The 19,536-nt window shown below is 40.3% G+C and overlaps 2 protein-coding genes across 2 annotated transcripts; both read left to right on the top strand.

Moving 5' to 3' along the window:
- Nucleotides 1–2,338: 2,338 nt before the first annotated feature.
- On the top strand, nucleotides 2,339–3,289 carry LOC117498275 (olfactory receptor 6N2-like). Its single transcript, XM_034150289.1, has one exon. It carries the CDS (start codon nucleotides 2,339–2,341, stop codon nucleotides 3,287–3,289), a length of 951 nt encoding a protein of 316 aa, XP_034006180.1.
- A 13,440-nt stretch (nucleotides 3,290–16,729) lies between these two features.
- On the top strand, nucleotides 16,730–17,677 carry LOC117498276 (olfactory receptor 6N2-like). The gene has a single exon (XM_034150291.1). It carries the CDS (start codon nucleotides 16,730–16,732, stop codon nucleotides 17,675–17,677), a length of 948 nt encoding a protein of 315 aa, XP_034006182.1.
- The last annotated feature ends 1,859 nt before the right edge of the window (nucleotides 17,678–19,536 follow it).

Here is a 19,536-nt window from a genome sequence, read left to right on the forward strand (position 1 = left end):
TTTTGGTTAATTCAATTTGTGCTCTTTCATGAATGTTAATTGGATGTCAGTCACACTGGATGTGCTCATGAAGTGAACAGATGCTAACCAGCGGCCCGCTGCACATGTTCCTCCTTTGACACGTTTAGACTCAAAACCAAACATCATCCAGCAAATAGATGGATAATGAGACAATAGATGTTTTGCATCCATTCCCAGACAGTTTGAACCTTTCTATGCGGTGCGTGGTCGAGGATCTCTTTATTTTGACCTTAAGGGCTATATATGAGGCCCTAAAGACACTGCTCCTGTATCAAATGCACACATTGATGCCACCAAATAACACAATGAAAATAGAAAGTATTACAAACAGAACCGTCTTCTTAATAGTTACATTTAACTGGAATTAATTTACATTAATTATTAATATATACACAAATATTCAACCTTCAAATTACCATTTCAAATCAACATTGCTCTGCACACTTACCAAAGAACAGTTAAAAGCAACTACATGATTAGTGACTTTATCCTTTCCTTAAAAGCCGTGCTTTGTATTGGTCGGGCGTATCAGAATATCTTAAAATGTGTGTGTGGAAATCTCAGTTCATTTGTAGGGTTGAGAGATTATGGCCTAAGAAACGGCTCCGTGTTACAGGACGGGTGGTTTGCAGACTCTTTGCACGGAGGAGCAAAAAAATGAAGTCAACCCATATCGACCCTAAATATAGTCTATGTTAAGAACGAGAAAGGTTTTAACATATATGTAGTTTTTTGTAAACATATGACAAATATGTGAGGGTGACGAAGTCAGAGCATCGTCCTATGAGCCGGGGCCCAATTTAACCCCTGTGTGTATCTGATACCTGAACATATTACTAACATAAAACAAAGTACTGAATTAATCAAAGGAACACTTTAAATATTTACTATTTTAAGATGTTTATGTCTATTTTACATTAACTTGACATTGCCTTCTCAGAACCTGCCATTCCAAACAACATGATATTTGTGATTGGCAGATGACCTTTAATGAATATATAATGAGCTCCATGGAGGAAGAAGGATGGTGATAAAAGCAGCATCACAGCTTCATGTTCACTGAGATGCTGTCTGTCTGTACATGCTTCATCATATCTACATTAATGTTGTATTAATGTTTCACCAGCTGGATTCAGGTCAGTTTCTCCTCATGTTCACTGAGATGCTGTCTGTCTGTACATGCTTCATCATATCTACATTAATGTTGTATTAATGTTTCACCAGCTGGATTCAGGTCAGTTTCTCCTCATGTTTCGTGTTCACATACAGTCCATGGTTCTCTGTGGTCATGTTTCTGCTCAGTGGTATATATGTTAATATGTTAACAGCTGGATTCAGGTCTGTTTCTCCTCATGTTTCCTGTTCATTGTGATGATTGTCTGCTGGTTTATGACTCATTTCACATATATGTCATATGTATAACCACTCTTTAAATCATTGTTATATGCTCATGCTTTTGTTTAACAGGTGGATTCAGGTCAGTTTCTCCTCATGTTCACTGAGATTATGTTTCTCTGTTTTCATGATTAATCATATATTAACATTCTTTAAATGAATGTTATAAATATTAATGTTGTGTGTATATATTAACATAATTGTTTAAACAGGTGGATTCAGGTCTGTTTCTCCGCCTGCTTCGTGTTCACTGTGATAATCTTTCTGTCTTTTCCTGATTCATTATGAAACAAAATATGTACTTTATATTAATGCTGTGTATATTAATGTTATATAAATTGAAGTTAATGTTTAAACAGGTGGATTCAGGTCAGTTTCTCCTCATGTTTCGTGTTCCTTGTGCTAATGTTAGTTTAATATCTCACTTATAAATGTTATTTTGAAGTCATGTATAAATGTTTCTTACATTATTGTTATATATTAACATAATTGTTTAAACAGGTGGATTCAGGTCAGTTTCTCCTCACATTTCGTGTTCCTTGTGATGATTGTTCTGCTGGTTTATGACTAATTTCACATATATTAATGTCATGTTTCTCATTTTTCGTGTTCATTGTGATGATGCTTTTGCCTGTTTCTGATTCATGATAGATATTTATCATTGACTTATACATTAATGTTCAAGCAGATATTTTAGTATCTGATTGTATACTAATTAACTGTAAATTCAAATTCTATGAATACACGTTTTAAATATGAATGTTAAATAAATGTGTTTCCTTATTCCTACTGTATATGTCAATGTGATATAAACTAATGTTATATCCTTTATTTAGATGTTAACAGGTTGGTTAGCTCTGTTGTTGTTACTGTTGTTGTTGTTGACCTGAGGTCACAGCGTGTTGTTTGTTGGGGTCTCCTCATGACGTCAGCAGGGTTTAACGTGACCTCGTCCCTGACGCTGGTCGGTTTCTCCTGGCTGTCTGGCCACAGCTCGCTCTTATTCTTCGTGTTTTTGTTGCTGTACCTCTTCGTGTTGTTCAGTGACTCTCTGGTGATTTATATCATCTGTTCGCAGCGAGCTCTTCACCGGCCCATGTTTGCCTTCGTGGCATCATTTCTGCTGAACTCTCTCACAGTCAGCACACTGATTTATCCTAAACTTCTGTCAGATCTGTTGCTGTCCGGCACCGGCTTGGTGCAGGTGTCCCGGACTTTGTGTCTGTGCCAGGGTTTCTTTGTTACCATACTTGGTGGAGCTAGCTTCATTCTATTGTCGGCCATGGCCTTTGACCGCTACCTGTCCATCTGCTACCCGATGCACTACGCTGTGCTGGTAACTCCTGCCAAGGTGGTGCTGATGCTGCTTTTCTGCTGGATGCTGCCCTCCATTCTATTTGGAGTCTCAACGATGATGGCTAGCCGTTTACCGCTCTGCAGGGTGCAGCTCAACAGGGTCTACTGCGACCTCTACAGCCTTGTGAGCCTGAGCTGCGGTGGTGCTGAAGCGGAGCTGAGTGGACTATACAATCTGCTGTTCTCAGGAGTTATCATATTCCTGCCTTCCACCTTCTTGCTCTTCTCCTACGCTAGGATCCTCTTCATCTGTCTGCGGCGCTCACGTAGCTTCAGCAGCAAAGCTCTACAGACCTGTCTTCCTCACCTGCTCGTCTTCTTTAACTATACCATCAGCGTCTGCTTAGATCTGCTGCTTCGCCGCCTGCAGAGCAACAGAGAATCTGACACTACCCTCATCACCTCCATCCTGATTTTGCTAGTACCTACTTTACTGAACCCCGTGGTGTACGGACTGAAGTTAAAGGAGGTGTTCACGCATGTGAAGAGGCTGCTGAGCTGCCGCAGAGACAGCTGATCCCAACACTGTTTGATTGCACCACACAAAGATCCATGCAGCCAGAAGCATTTGTTGCACATCAGGAGAAACAGTGCGGCCCATATTCAGTTGATCACCACAAACATAACTGAGAGCGGGAAACATTTTCTAGGCCTCCTTCTCGGCTCCACGTCACCATGGGCCATCCCCAAGAGGGTCCCGTCTCCATCCTCCCCTAGAGGGTCCTGTCAACTTCTATATCTAATAAAATATGAATAGGTGACATAAAAGAAAAGTACCAAAATGTATGAACAAATACAAAAACTAGATAAATACGTAAACAAAATATTAAGAATACCGTCAATACCGTTCCGGTGCATAATATGTTTAAGGTACTAGAAGATTGTTATACGTATATTTGAGGTTTGCATTTCTAAGGAAAAGGTTCCCAGAATTCTTCAAACATATTTAGTCTGTTCCTCAAATATTTTTAGACAGCGATATTCCCCATCAGGGGTATTCCAGCGTGTGAGGTGGTCTACTACGGGCCGTGGTGGTTGTACAGTCTGACTGCTGCAGGAAGGAAGGAACTGTGGTATCTCTCTGTGAAACACCGTGGTGCAGCAGCCTCACTGAAGGACCTGTGGTGTCTCTCTGTGAAACACTGTGGTGCAGCAGCCTCACTGAAGGAGCTGTGGTATCTCTCTGTGCAGACAGGGTGTCCAGCAGGGAGGACAGCTCAGCCATGTGATAGTTCTTCTGGTTTAGCACTAGCAGCTTTGTAAATAGTGAGTTGTATTAGAGATCATTCAAAGCTACACTGAGGTGATCAGATGGTTTACAGCAGTGGTCACCAACCAGTCGATCGTGCGGGTAGATCGTGCACCGTTTAAAAAAAAAAGGTTACAAAAGAAAAGTAAAAAATAAATAAATATTTTTTTTAGATGTAAGCCTATCGTCCACCACCCCGTTAGCAGGTGCCACTTGATCAACGTGTCTTTGAGACATTTCCTGTTGCTCCCGAAAATAATAGACTGACTTCAAGTGATGCTGCATATTTTTGAACTCACTGCACTTATGTTAGATACCAACTACAACTAAATGAACATATTTTACCATGATTTAATTGTAATACACGTTTCAAAATGATGCCGGAATAACTACATACTGATACCGGTTAGTAAAAACCATGAATTAATGCTTTGACAAGTCTGCAGACAGACGGCAGGAGAAAAACCTTTTAAAATGCTTGTTTTCTGAATGGAGATCGGATCGATCAGGCTAAACTAATGTTGTATAATATATGCTCCGTCCACACTCATAACAACATGATACAGACACAGATACAACAGCGACTGTATTCGCCATGACACAGACAGTCTGTGGTTTGTACTTGTTTAACTTTTGTCTAGTTTCTGAACAGATATCAGGAGCTGTGAGCTCTGTGTGCTAACAGCTAACGGCTGATGTTTTGTATTGCTGATTCAACGTCAGGCTGAGATCCTCACCGCTGATTGGCTACCGCGCGAACACGTATTGAAAGACGTTGCCGTTGACAACAAGGAACACTTCCGGTTTCACGTTAACATCGATTACAGCCGTTAAAATGCATTAAATAAAAAGTAATGAAAGAGTGTATGAGGAGAAAAGGTGTGTGGAAGTTATACAATGACCACACGACGTCTAAATCCTCTGTTATGTGCGATATCGGACATTGGAGAAAGAGGTGGGAGAACGACGTCACCAGCCGCCATTGAAGGAGGAGCGCTGGATCGATACAGACGGAGGACAACGAGATCTCAAGCACTGCTTCACCCCGCCGCCTCCCCACCACAGCTGTGCTCCTGTACTCTCTGTTTGTTCCATTACCGCGCTACTGAAGTAAGAAGATATTATTCTAAACTGTATTGAAGTAAACATGTATTATTTTGAATTGTATTTTAGTGAACATGTATTGTTTGAACTGTTTTAGGTAATCACAACGGGTTTGGGTAATCACTTTATAATAGGAATGTTATTCTCACTTTTAAACTCACTGACCCAGAGATCCTGTGTCATACACACACACTGTCCCCTTCACCTCCACACACAGATGTTGTTTTTAAGGTCGTTATGGACCTCTTTATATGGGTGCACTAAAGTTAAAATGTCGGAGGAGGGATAGTTTAGGTGAACAACTCCCATGGGAAGGGAATGGAGTGTAGGCCAGGCGGAGATAAGGAGTGACTTTTGACCTTGTGAAACTTAGGATCTCACGTTCTGGTCGGAACTCTGATTCGCTGTATTGAACCCGACCAGGAGTGAATCCAACCAATAAAAACACTTGGGGGATGGGAGCAGCTCACACAGCTCCTCCCCAGGGACTCTCTAATTCGCTGTCGAATAAAAGGGGAAGGGAAAAAGTAAACACATCTCCGCCCCAAAATATGGATATAAATACTATTGTTTTTGAATGTAAAATGCTTCTTGTTTGTTGAAGGGTGGTCCCGATACTTGTATCCGCATCACGTCACAAACCTGAAGACCGGAGTACTCTGTATAACTTGTATATGTGTTTGGTTTCCTACCAGTAAACTCAGATAATTTGTGATAACTTTTGATTCCGGTGTTTTCAATTCCTTTCTTTATTTAATAGAGATTTCAGCCTCATCCAACGAACGGCGCGTAGCAGAGGGGGTGGCTATCAGCCACCAGATAGGTGTTCTGCTCCAACAAGTGGTGACTTGCCCGACGTGATGAGTGCTTATCTCTAGAAAGGGACACCGATAGCCAGGGGACGGAATCCAGTCCAGGGGGAGGACACAGAGATACTGGTGACAACTAAGACCATGGCAATATACAAAAGGTGAGCAGACACCTGTTTTGACTATCAAAAATCTGTGATTGATTATACTAAAGAATTTAGAGTTGTCAGCAGCGTTCTCAGTGTTCTTAGTCACGGTGGGAAATACAATACATATTCTAGTTAAATTAGATTAATAGTGCTTAGAGTCGGGTAGTTCAGTCCTTACCTAAGGCACAAAAGTGCTCATAAGAGGCGGGTAGTTCAGTCCCGTCCTATGACCCACTAAAAACGAACGCTGCAACGCTGTAAAAGATGTATGGGTTAAATTCCCCGTAAGTCAAAATAACATTGATTAATACGGTTAGCTTGCAGTGCTTCTATTAAAGGCTGCAAAGGTGTAAAAAACAGATGGGTTAAATTCCCCGCAGATCATGATAAGATTGATTAATGCGGTTACCTTTCGTGGTGCTTTAAATGTATAAAATGGCTGTAATTGTTATATGGTGGGTGATAGAGGAGGAGAGAGACGCGACCTCCAACTAATTATTTGGAACGACCGAATCTCATCACAAAACTGCTGTGGGGTTAATCAGGCTCATTAAACGTGACGATAAAGAGATTTTGTTGACTGAGTTTCAACTCCTTGCCTGAAGCCGCAATCGCCATGAGGGGGTTGTAGAAGCTTGCTTCAGGAAGTCACGCTATCTGTTGAAATACACATCGCACAATAAAAATGTGCCTGACTGTACGTATAAATATATGTAAAACTGCAATTTTTTAAGTCAAATCTATGTAATAATGAGAGAAAAATCCAGTAAGAACAACTGTGGAGAAAGATTTGCTGAAGACATAGAGACAGAGGCACTTCATTCGTGGTCAGCTGCTGCCCTCTGGTGGCGAACAGGGAGTGCTACAACATTCTGAAAAATTACGTATTGAACATTTAGAATTAAAACAATAATCGCCCAGTATATTAAATAAATACAAACGAACACGTATCAACATAAGTCAGATAATATAAACGAGGTCAATCATGGAAGAAGGCTGACATTTAATGCCTGATATATAAGTAATAATAATATACAATATATAGCTGATATTAAATAACTGATGTATAAGGCTCGATATTTCTGAAAATAAGAACACCGTTAACGGCATTCTATTTCAGAAAAAGGGGGGATAGGATATACATCAGACAATATGTATGTGAGATTATTACGTTTTTACGAAAAATTTATCAATTTAAAATACTAGCTTTGGCGATTTTTTGTTTTGTTTGTTGCTTTTAAGAGAAATTGATACATTTGAAATAATCTAACTTTGGTTATTTTTTGTTTTGTTCCTTTTTTGTTTTATTTTTGTTCTATTTTTAATTTTAATTTTTAATTTTTAATTTAATTTTTTGTTTATTATTTTCTGCATAGTCTTTTGTCCACACTCCAGTCTAGTTGGTGCCGCCAATAAACACTAAAGAAGTAGAAGAGATGAGTTCAAAACCATATTTCCAGCAACTTAAGGGCTTGGTATGAGACTTCTCCACACAGGTTGCTGACGCCAAAGGGGGACCCGAGAAACACAAGGCCAACACAGCAGATTACGTCTGGTTGAAGGGGACCTCCCATGCCGTCCGCCTAGATGGAAAGGGAGACAACTGGTACCACTGGAGCCAGTGTGCGGTCGGAAAAAACACCTGCGAGGACCCTAGACGACATCAGGACAGATTTGGCCCTCGTCGCGAGGACCCTAGATGACATCAGGACGGATCTGGCTCTCGTCAAGGCAGTCGACCCAGGAGGCGCCATCAGCGGACCAGAGGAGGAGGATCGGGAGGACATCTCTCCAGCAGTCGACCCGGAAGCCGCCATCAGCGGGCCGGAGGAGGAGGATCGGGACATCTCTCCAGCATCGACCCGGAGGCCGCCATCAGCGGGCCGGGGGAGGACAATCAGGCCACATCTCTCTAGCAGGCACCCCAGAAGCCGCCGTCAGCGGGCTGGGGGGACGAAGACATGGCAAACCAAGACGGCACAGGGAACTCCATTTCCCGCTGAAACAGGTTGATATAGCCGGTGTGGAACTTTGTCTGAACAATCCATTTTTTGGAGGAACTTTCAACTTTATTTTTATATCCCATAATTTAAGGGATTTGTATTTTTTATTCTACAGAACTATGTGTTACCAAAAGAGGGAAAAGTTTAATAATGTCTTTTCTAATTTCTGTGGCTACTTTTATTGCCATTTTAGTGACATGTGGTTGTTGTTGTGTGCCTTGTATCCGCTCATTGTGTGTTAGACTCATCAGTTCCACCATTGAGGGAAAAGCTGCCCCTTCCCCTTCGTACCAGATGCCCTTGTTGGCCTATGCGTCGGAGGGGGAAGCGTACTATGACTCAGCTGACAAGGACTTTGCTTTTTAGACATGTTTTATTCTCCCTCCACTGTCATAAGAAGTTGTTGTTGTGGACTGTTCCTAAAGGTTTAAAGTGCTCTATATCCCAACTTCTGATGGGTGTATATAAATGTTGGGACAGACACAGTAAGAAAAAAAATTGACAGTGGTAATGTTTCAAATGCTATATGTTGATCTCGTGAGGTGAGATCAAAAGAGGGATTGAAGTAAAAAGATATGATTCTACACTGTATTGAAGTAAACATGTATTATTTTGAATTGTATTTTAGTGAACATGTATTGTTTGAACTGTTTTAGGTAATCACAACGGGTTTGGGTAATCACTTTATAATAGGAATGTTATTCTCACTTTTAAACTCACTGACCCAGAGATCCTGTGTCATACACACACACTGTCCCCTTCACCTCCACACACAGATGTTGTTTTTAAAGTCGTTAAAGACCTCGTTAAATGTATGCAGAGGGGTTTGGATGTCTGAGGGGGGATGGTTTATGTGAAGACCTCTCATGGGAAGGTATGGGAGTGAAGATCCCCACGAAGATAAGGGTTGACTTTTGACCTTGTGAAACTTAGGAATTTGACGTTCTGGTCGGAACTCTGATTCGCTGTATTGAACCCGACCAGGAGTGAATCCAACCAGTAAAAACACTTGGGGGATGTGACCAGCTCACACAGCTCCTCCTCACAGACTCTCTCATTCGCTTTGGAATAAAAGGGGAGGGAAGAGTCAACACATCTCCGCCCCAAAATAGGGATGTGTATACTGTTGTTTTTGAGTGTAAAATGCTTCTGGTTTGTTGAAAGCTGGTGCTAGAAGACGGTAAACCGCATCACAAACCTGGAGTCCATACTTCTCGTTTTCTGAAAGCTGGTCTGTCTACCTGTAAAACCGCATCACAAGCCTGAAGTCCGGAGTACTCTGTATAACTTGTATATGTGTTTGGTTTCCTACCAGTAAACTCAGATAATTGTTATAACTTTTGATTCCGGTGTTTTCAATTCCTTTCTTATTTAATAGAGATTTCAGCCTCATCCAACGAACAGCGCGTAGCAGAGGGGGTGGCTATCAGCCACCACAATAGGTGTTCTGCTCCAACAAAACTTTGCAGAAGGCTACTCGTGGGCTTGACCCTCGTCTTAGCCATGGCTTGTATTTGTCTTCTGCTAGCCAACGCTCGTTGAAACGGCAACCTCCTGGCATACTGTCATCTATCACTCTCATCAGAATGCCCAGGTCACACACGTAACAAAAACACTTGCAGGTCACGTGCATTGCGCGGGAAGGCCGGAGCGGAGCTGTTTTATGTAAAAGCGAAGCAATTAAAGCGCTCAGACTTCTTTATTTTCTTTTAATCTAAAAAGCGAAGTAAAGCATTTACAATTTCAAGCACTTTATCCCAAATTCAAGCACCATTCCCAAAATGCAAGCACTTTTCAAACCTTGAAAACACCTCGTACAATTTCAAGCATTTTCAAGGATTTCCAGCACCCGTACGCACCCTGCATAAAACATATTATTGCAGAACAAGTGTGTTATTTATGAAAGAGGTGTGTTTGTGTTTTTAGGGGCTGTAGATATAATTATTTTGTAATTGTAATGTTTTATTTTATTTCAACAGTGAGCTACAAAGACAATCAGATTATGAATGAACAGTATGAAATTCATCAACATTGAAATGTATTTTATTATCAAAATAATATTTAACTGTTATTAAAACAAGCTTGCTCTGTTGTCTCACTGAAAGAATAACTTTTACCACGTTTTTACAGACAATATTGAGAGATAAATAGCAGTTGTCACTATGCGTTAAATATCTTTGCCTTCAATCCATTAAATTAGAAAGCTGACAGTCATATTGCTTGTTAACATCTAAATGTAATCCTTTGCATGGAAAAACCCCTCAACTTCACTGATGTGTAGGTGATCTAGTATTTAGTATTGTTTAATGGAATGTATATCAGTGTATTAAAGTCAATACTTCATTTATTTAAACCAATATCTTTCTTGATTCTTTGTACAGTATGAAAAAAGAGTCTTTGTACCTGTGCTGAAGTTCACTGCTGTGAGGAGTCCAGTTCTGTCTCTCACTCTCTGGTCCAGCCTGTCTGCATCACCTGGACACTTTAAACAAACAGATATATATGTAAAGAACCATGTGTACAAACAATATAACTGATTATCTTCTGTTGAACATGTTGGATTGTGTATTGTCCGAGTCAGGGTCCTTTTTATTTTACTGTAACTTTGGAAGTTGTGTTACCAATGCTGTTGTGTTACTGTTTATTTGATACCAATTTGGTAATGCAATTAATACAAACAACAAGGTTTGGGTTCGTTCTTCAGATGACTGTGATGTTAACGTGTAAGCTCAATAATGAACTCCAGCTCAACCAACCATATTGTAATATCTAAGTAATCATCTTGAAATATGACAATAATAATTGTAATATACACACATCTTATTGTGAGGTTGATTTCACATACACTACTTCGACATTAGCCTGTCTACATACTTGAGCATAGCCAATTTAAATTAACCTTAGCGATGCATACAGTTCCTACCTACATAATAAAATATCTCTCTAAGTTACAAGGATGACCTTATTTTATCAACCTCAAACAGAAGCCTTTTGTTCTCCAGTATTATCCCACTTAACGCTTAACACTTGTCTATTTCGTTTTAACCTTTATATATACGGTCTATGGTTTTAACCACAGACGACGGGGTTGTCCTTCAATAAAGCTTTTTTTAAATAAAACTACATTCATTTAATATTCAGCAATAATAACATCTCAGCGTCAATAAATGTAGTGTTAAAGTCAGTGTGTGCAACACTACGTGTCATTTTCACCTTAAATTCACTTTTTCTTAAAAAAGTAACATTAGCCACATGCTAATGCTAACTGGAAATTAAGAATTTTCAGAATAAAAGTTGTAAGTTAAAAGAGTGTGTGTGAACTTCCGGTTTTTCAGAATAAAACAGCTTTAATTAAAAGAGTATATTTAATCTAAATTACGCCATATAAACATTGATTTTAATTTCTTACAATGTTTACAGCAGCACAATGTAAAGAAGCAAACAGGTCAGTGTGTTAATGATGTCACCTGAGAGCAGCTCGTTAACAGCTCTCATTAAGGCCGGAGCTCGTTAGTCCACAGAGTCCAAGCTGCAGCTCATTAACCACAAACATCATTTCATCATCTGCAGGATGTTTTTACCGCCCTGACCTCTGCCCTGCAGGCTTCTCACTTTATGTGAGTGACATCTCAGTACTTTTGTATGTACATGTACTGTTTGAGAGCATGAGGGCCAATATGTAGTATGTTAAAATGCACTCTAAGTACTGGATGGTGCATCATACCGGTCAAACAGTTGAGAGGAAATGTAAAAAGTAAATTCACTGACGTATTTTGTCGTAGAACCAACCAAAAGCATTTCTAATAAGCTGTCTAACGTTGGCTTTTTTGTATTAAATAAGTGAATTGTCGTCTTTGTCCAGCACAGTGATTGAGAGAGGGGGTTGAGCTGCCAGTCAGATTACATTAGAGGCCGTAACGAGGACACAACGGGTATTTTCCCGCGGGACACGAAGAGCTGTCTCCTGGTGTGTTTTATTCATAATGAGTAATATTGCACAATGACCAAGAAAGACGGATGATTGAAATATAATAAAATGTCTCTGAGGATCATGTCCATCCCGAATAAGTGAAAGATTGTGTTTTTTTGGTTAATTCAATTTGTGCTCTTTCATGAATGTTAATTGGATGTCAGTCACACTGGATGTGCTCATGAAGTGAACAGATGCTAACCAGCGGCCCACAGCGCTGCACATGTTCCTCCTTTAACACGTTTAGACTCAAAACCAAACATCATCCAGCAAATAGATGGATAATGAGACAATAGATGTTTTGCATCCATTCCCAGACAGTTTGAACCTTTCTATGCGGTGCGTGGTCGAGGATCTCTTTATTTTGACCCTAAGGGCTATATATGAGGCCCTAAAGACACTGCTCCTGTATCAAATGCACACATTGATGCCACCAAATAAGACAATGAAAATAGAAAGTATTACAAACAGAACTGTCTTCCTAATAGTTACATTTAACTGGAATTAATTTACATTCATTATTAATATATACACAAATATTCAACCTTCAAATTACCATTTCAAATCAACATTGCTCTGAACACTTACCAAAGAACAGTTAAAAGCAACTACATGATTAGTGACTTTATCCTTTCCTTAAAAGCCGTGCTTTGTATTGGTCGGGCGTATTAGAATATCTTAAAATGTGTGTGTGGAAATCTCAGTTCAACCCATATCGACCCTAAATATAGTCTATGTTAAGAACGAGAAAGGTTTTAACTAGGGCTGTCAGTCGATTAAAATAGTTAATCGCGATTAATCGCAAATTAATCGCACATTTTTTATCTGTTCTAAATGTAGTTTTTAATACTCTTATCAACATATGAGTGGACAAATATGCTTTATATGTTTGTTTATTATCATTTGAACAATGACAAATATTCTCATGAATATTAAACACAACAACCTGAACATTACAAATATTCGCCTCAATTCAACCTGGAACCTCTCTCATACAATACAAAGTGTGTGTGTGTGTGTGTGTGTGTGTGTGTGTTGAAGTAAACAGATATGGTTCTAAACTGTATTGAAGTAAACATGTATTATTTTGAATTGTATTTTAGTGAACATGTATTGTTTGAACTGTCTTAAGTAATCACACATATAGATATTGTATTCTCACTTACAACTCACTGACCCAGAGATCCTGTTACACACACATACACCTCCTTCCACTAGCACACACACACATATTCTTTTCAAGGTTCTTTCTGGGCATCATTATATCTGTGCACAATGTTTAATTGTCTGAGAAATAATAGTTGATTAAATAGAGATCAGCCTCATCTAACGAACGGCGTGTAGCGGAGGGGGGGCTCTCAGCCACCACCTAGGTGTTTTGCTACAACAGTGTGTGTGTGTGTGTGTGTGTGTGTGTGTGTGAGAGAATGTGGAGACACTGTGATGGATCGTTGGAGCTATGTGCAGCTCAAGGCATATATGCTCGAACGGGAGCTGCCTGGACGCTGCAATCATGTTGCGCGCACTATCCATGCTGAGTGTTGTTGGAGCAGAACACCTATTGTGGTGGCTGATAGCCACCCCCTCTGCTACGCGCCGTTCGTTTGATGAGGCTGAAATCTCTATTAAAATAAAGAAAGGAATTGAAAACACCGGAATCAAAAGTTATAACAATTATCTGAGTTTACTTCTGGTAGGAAACCAAACACATATACAAGTTATACAGAGTACTCCGGACTTCAGGTTTGTGATGCGATGCGGATACAGGTGTCGGGACCAACCACCTCATCAAACAAAAAGAAATTGACTTCAGGTTTGTGATGCGATGCGGACACAGATATCAGGACCAACCAACTCACCAAACCAAAAAGCATTTTTACATACAAAAACATCAGTATTCATATCCTTATTTTGGGGCGGAGATGTGTTGACTTTTCCCTTCCCCTTTTATTCCAAAGCGAATGAGAGAGTCCGTGAGGAGGAGCTGTCTGAGCTGCTCACCTCCCCCAAGTGTTTTTACTGGCTGGATTCACTTCTGGTCGGGTTCAATAGTTCTGACCAGAACGTAAAATTCCAAAGTTTCACAAGGTCAAAAGTCAATCCTTATCTCTGCCTCGATCTTAACTCCATTCCTTTTCCATGGGAGTTTTTCACATAAACCATTCCTTTTCAGACATTTAAACCTTTCTGCACATATTTAACGATGTCTTTAACGACCTTAAAAACAACATCTGTTTTTAGGGGTGAACAGGCGAGGTGTGTGTGTGAAGAACAGGATCTCTGGGTCAGTGAGTTTGAAAGTAAGAATATCATTTCTATATATGTGATTACCCAAAACCGTTGTGATTACTTAAAACAGTTCAAACAATACATGTTCACTAAAATACAATTCAAAATAATACATGTTTACTTCAATTGGTGTAGAATCATATCTTTTTATTTCAGTGTGCTGACTTTTCGTACAATGTCCCACTGTCTGGCTACCTGCATCAAGTCAAGTGCTCGGCGAAATGTCGCTCCTCTGTTTTCATTGAAACAGCTCCTTATATCCGTTAGCGCACCATTTACCAGATGCTAACAACAACAACACGTAAGGTGTGCCTCGCTCACGCCACACATACACACACCCTCCCGGTCCTCCCGATGGCCAGTCCGGGCCTGCCGGTGAGCGTGGAAGTGTGGTCTGCCACAAGCGGGCGGCAGGAGCGGGGCTGTCAGCATCAGCTTGTAGACGGTATTTTAAACTCGATGCGCTCTGAAACTACGGGGCGGCCGAGGACAAAAAATACACATGCGTTAATCGCGTTAAAATAATTAGTGGCGTTATTTTTTTTTTGCGTTAGCGCGTTATTAACACGTTAACTTGACAGCCCTAGTTTTAACATATATGTAGTTTTTTGTAAACATATGACAAATATGTGAGGGTGATGAAGTCAGAGCATCGTCCTATGAGCCGGGGCCCAATTTAACCCCCGTGTGTATCTGATACCTGAACATATTACTAACATAAAACAAAGTACTGAATTAATCAAAGGAACGCTTTAAATATTTACTATTTTAAGATGTTTATGTCTATTTTACATTAACTTGACATTGCCTTCTCAGAACCTGCCATTCCAAACAACATGATATTTGTGATTGGCAGATGACCTTTAATGAATATATAATGAGCTCCATGGAGGAAGAAGGATGGTGATAAAAGCAGCATCACAGCTTCATGTTCACTGAGATGCTGTCTGTCTGTACATGCTTCATCATATCTACATTAATGTTGTATTAATGTTTCACCAGCTGGATTCAGGTCAGTTTCTCCTCATGTTCACTGAGATGCTGTCTCTGTCTCTGTACATGCTTCATCATATCTACATTAATGTTATACTAATGTTTTACCAGCTGGATTCAGGTCAGTTTCTCCTCATGTTCCCTGAGATGCTGTCTGTCTGTACATGCTTCATCATATCTACATTAATGTTGTATTAATGTTTCACCAGCTGGATTCAGGTCAGTATCTCCTCATGTTCACTGAGATGCTGTCTGTCTGTACATGCTGCATCATATCTACATTAATGTTGTATTAATGTTTCACCAGCTGGATTCAGGTCTGTTTCTCCTCATGTTCACTGAGATGCTGTCTCTGTCTGTACATGCTTCATCATATCTACATTAATGTTATACTAATGTTTCACCAGCTGGATTCAGGTCAGTTTCTCCTCATGTTCACTGAGATTATGTTTCTCTGTTTTCATGATTAATCATATATTAACATTCTTTAAATGAATGTTATCAATATTAATGTTGTGTGTATATATTAACATAATTGTTTAAACAGGTGGATTCAGGTCTGTTTCTCTTCCTGCTTCGTGTTCACTGTGATAATCTTTCTGTCTTTTCCTGATTCATTATGAAACAAAATATGTTCTTTATATTAATGCTGTATATATTAATGTTATATAAATTGAAGTTAATGTTTAAACAGGTGGATTCAGGTCTGTTTCTCCTCATGTTTCGTGTTCATTGTGATGATTGTCTGCTGGTTTATGACTCATTTCACATATATGTCATATGTATAACCACTCTTTAAATCATTGTTATATGCTCATGCTTTTGTTTGAACAGGTGGAGGTCAGTTTCTCCTCATGTTCACTGAGATTATGTTTCTCTGTTTTCATGATTAATCATATATTAACATTCTTTAAATGAATGTTATAAATATGAATGTTGTGTGTATATATTAACATAATTGTTTAAACAGGTGGATTCAGGTCTGTTTCTCCTCATGTTTCGTGTTCCTTGTGATGATTGTTCTGCTGGTTTATGACTAATTTCACATATATTAATGTCATGTTTCTCATTTTTCGTGTTCATTGTGATGATGCTTTTGCCTGTTTCTGATTCATGATAGATATTTATCATTGACTTATACATTAATGTTCAAGCAGATATTTTAGTATCTGATTGTATATTAATTAACTGTGAATTCATATTCTATGAATACACGTTTTAAATATGAATGTTAAATAAATGTGTTTCCTTATTCCTACTGTATATGTCAATGTGATATAAACTCATGTTATATCCTTTATTTAGATGTTAACAGGTTGGTTAGCTCTGTTGTTGTTACTGTTGTTGTTGTTGACCTGAGGTCACAGCGTGTTGTTTGTTGGGGTCTCCTCATGACGTCAGCAGGGTTTAACGTGACCTCGTCCCTGACGCTGCTCGGTTTCTCCTGGCTGTCTGGCCACGGCTCGCTCTTATTCTTCGTGTTTTTGTTGCTGTACCTCTTCGTGTTGTTCAGTGACTCTCTGGTGATTTATATCATCTGTTCGCAGCGAGCTCTTCACCGGCCCATGTTTGCCTTCGTGGCATCATTTCTGCTGAACTCTCTCACAGTCAGCACACTGACTTATCCTAAACTTCTGTCAGATCTGTTGCTGTCCGGCGCCGGCTTGGTGCAGGTGTCCCGGACTTGGTGTCTGTGCCAGGGTTTCTTTGCTAACACTCTTGGTGGAGCTAGCTTCATGCTGTTGTCGGCCATGGCCTTTGACCGCTACCTGTCCATCTGCCACCCGATGCACTACGCTGTGCTGGTAACTCCTGCCAAGGTGGTGCTGATGCTGCTTTTCTGCTGGATGCTGCCCTCCATTCTAGTGGGAGTCTCAACGCTGCTGGCTAGCCGCATACCGCTCTGCAGGGCGCAGCTCAACAGGGTCTACTGCGACCTCTACAGCCTTGTGAGCCTGAGCTGTGGTGGTGCTGCAGCGCAACTGAGTCGACTATACATTCTGCTGATCGCAGCAGTTCTTGTCTTCCCGGCCGCCTTCTTGCTCTTCTCCTACGCTAGGATCCTCTTCATCTGTCTGCGGCGCTCACGTAGCTTCAGCAGCAAAGCTCTACAGACCTGTCTTCCTCACCTGCTCGTCTTCTTTAATTATACCATCAGTGTCTGCTTAGATCTGCTGCTCCGCGGCCTGCAGAGCAACAGAGAATCTGACTCCACCCTCATCATCTCCATTGTGACCCTGATAATACCCACTGTGCTGAACCCCGTGGTGTACGGACTGAAGTTAAAGGAGGTGTTCACGCATGTGAAGAGGCTGCTGAGCTGCCGCAGAGACAGCTGATCCCAACACTGTTTGATTGCACCACACAAAGATCCATGCAGCCAGAAGCATTTGTTGCACATCAGGAGAAACAGTGCGGCCCATATTCAGTTGATCACCACAAACATAACTGAGAGCGGGAAAACATTTTCTAGGCCTCCTTCTCGGCTCCACGTCACCATGGGCCATCCCCTAGAGCAGGGGTGCCCAACCAGTCGATCGCGATCGACCGGGGAGATTCCCAGTCGATCGCGAGATGTGTCTAAAAATAGAACAACAATATTCTGTTTTATCGTTAATGTCCTATAACATAATCTTCCTGTGCCAGAATAATGCACTTGAACGCATCAAAGCTTTGTGATTGGCCGGCGTGATGTGTCGGGGCGTGGCTGGTGGGCAGAGGGCACTATTTCGCTGACGTTGTCTGTGTCAACAGGAGTGACAGTCCGCACACACACAAGACCGCAATATATAATTTTCACTCCGAGTGGGGAGGATGATTATTTTTGTATCTATTCCAATTCAAAGTCCATCTGTCTCTCATCTGCAATGCGAGCGTGGCTTTACCGAAGAAGGGTAATTTAGGAGCGGCATTTCAAAACAGTGCACAAACGCTACGAGACGGGATTCCCTCCTAATTCTGCCCTACGCTCCCAAAAGGTGAGGGACCTGAAAGGACAGCTAAATGCACAGCAGTCCATTTTCACCAGGCCCAACAATAAGAGCAAGGCTGCTACCATAGCATCTTATTGTGTCAGTCACGTTCTTGCGAAACACATGAAGTCTTTCAAAGACGGCGAAGTTGTGAAAGAAGCATTCCTGGAGGCTGCCGACGCGCTTTTTGGGGACAGTAAAAATAACAGTAGCATTTCAACAGGTTTTTGATGTAATAAAAACTCAAGTTAGATACCGTTATTAATCAGCTGTAAGTTTGAGTTTGTTTGAACTTATTCATTATAATTATTGTACAAAATGGTATAAGAATGCAAACTTAAATTGATTATAGTCTATTATCAATTCAGGTTAAGAAACTAGTGTTGCTTGCATCCTATTTTAAAGGCATTTCTTTTTATACTCTACTAAAATGCAGCAGATTCCTGTGTAGCTTCAGATCTGAGTTGTCTTATTAGAAAGCCTAATTTATACTTTTGTAGCAACACTATTTTTATATAATGGCAAAGAAAGGGTTCAGAGTCTTTTCTTTTTTTCCTGTGTCATATGTGGCAGCACTGTTCAATGTTTCTTGAAAACATTACCCACTGTAGTTTGTGACGTGTGAATAAACTCCAACTCTGTATCAACAACACTGTTGTGTAACTTCAGTTAAATACTTGTATGTGTGTAGATTAGAGAGAGGTAAGAGAAAGGATCTGCAGTATTTGATGAAGTATTCATCGTACAAAGGTCAGTTTTATACAAGTAGAAGTGTGTATTTACCTGGTAGTAGGCTGTCAGTAATGGCTACGCCTCTCTATTTGGACTGGTAGATCTCGGCAGACTGGCAACTTTAAAAGTAGCTCTCGGTTCAACCCTAGAGGGTCCTGTCAACTTCTATTTCTAATCAAATATGAATTATCATCAATGAAAAGTACCAAAATGTATGAACAAATACAAAAACAAGAAAATAAAAAGTATAAATACGTAAACAAAATAATAAGAATACTGTCAATACCGTTCCGGTGCATAATATGTTTAAGGTACTAGAACAGGGGTCGGCAACCCCTGGCACCGTAACCAGTGGCACACTAGGAATAAGTGGAATAAGTGTGCAAAATATTTAAATTTTATTTTCGGATCCTGAACGAGACCGCCGCCAGAGCGCGTCTCCCCGTTACCTGCAGAAGGAAGCCATGCACGCAATGCAACCCCGCTCTCTTTAA

The sequence above is a fragment of the Trematomus bernacchii genome, unplaced genomic scaffold, assembly GCF_902827165.1.
Source record: "Trematomus bernacchii unplaced genomic scaffold, fTreBer1.1, whole genome shotgun sequence".
Taxonomy (NCBI): Eukaryota; Metazoa; Chordata; class Actinopteri; order Perciformes; family Nototheniidae; genus Trematomus; species Trematomus bernacchii.

Excerpts from the sequence above, each read along its gene's own strand:
- LOC117498275 (XM_034150289.1), top strand. The coding sequence starts at position 2,339 with ATGACGTCAGCAGGGTTTAACGTGACCTCGTCCCTGACGCTGGTCGGT.
- LOC117498276 (XM_034150291.1), top strand. The coding sequence starts at position 16,730 with ATGACGTCAGCAGGGTTTAACGTGACCTCGTCCCTGACGCTGCTCGGT.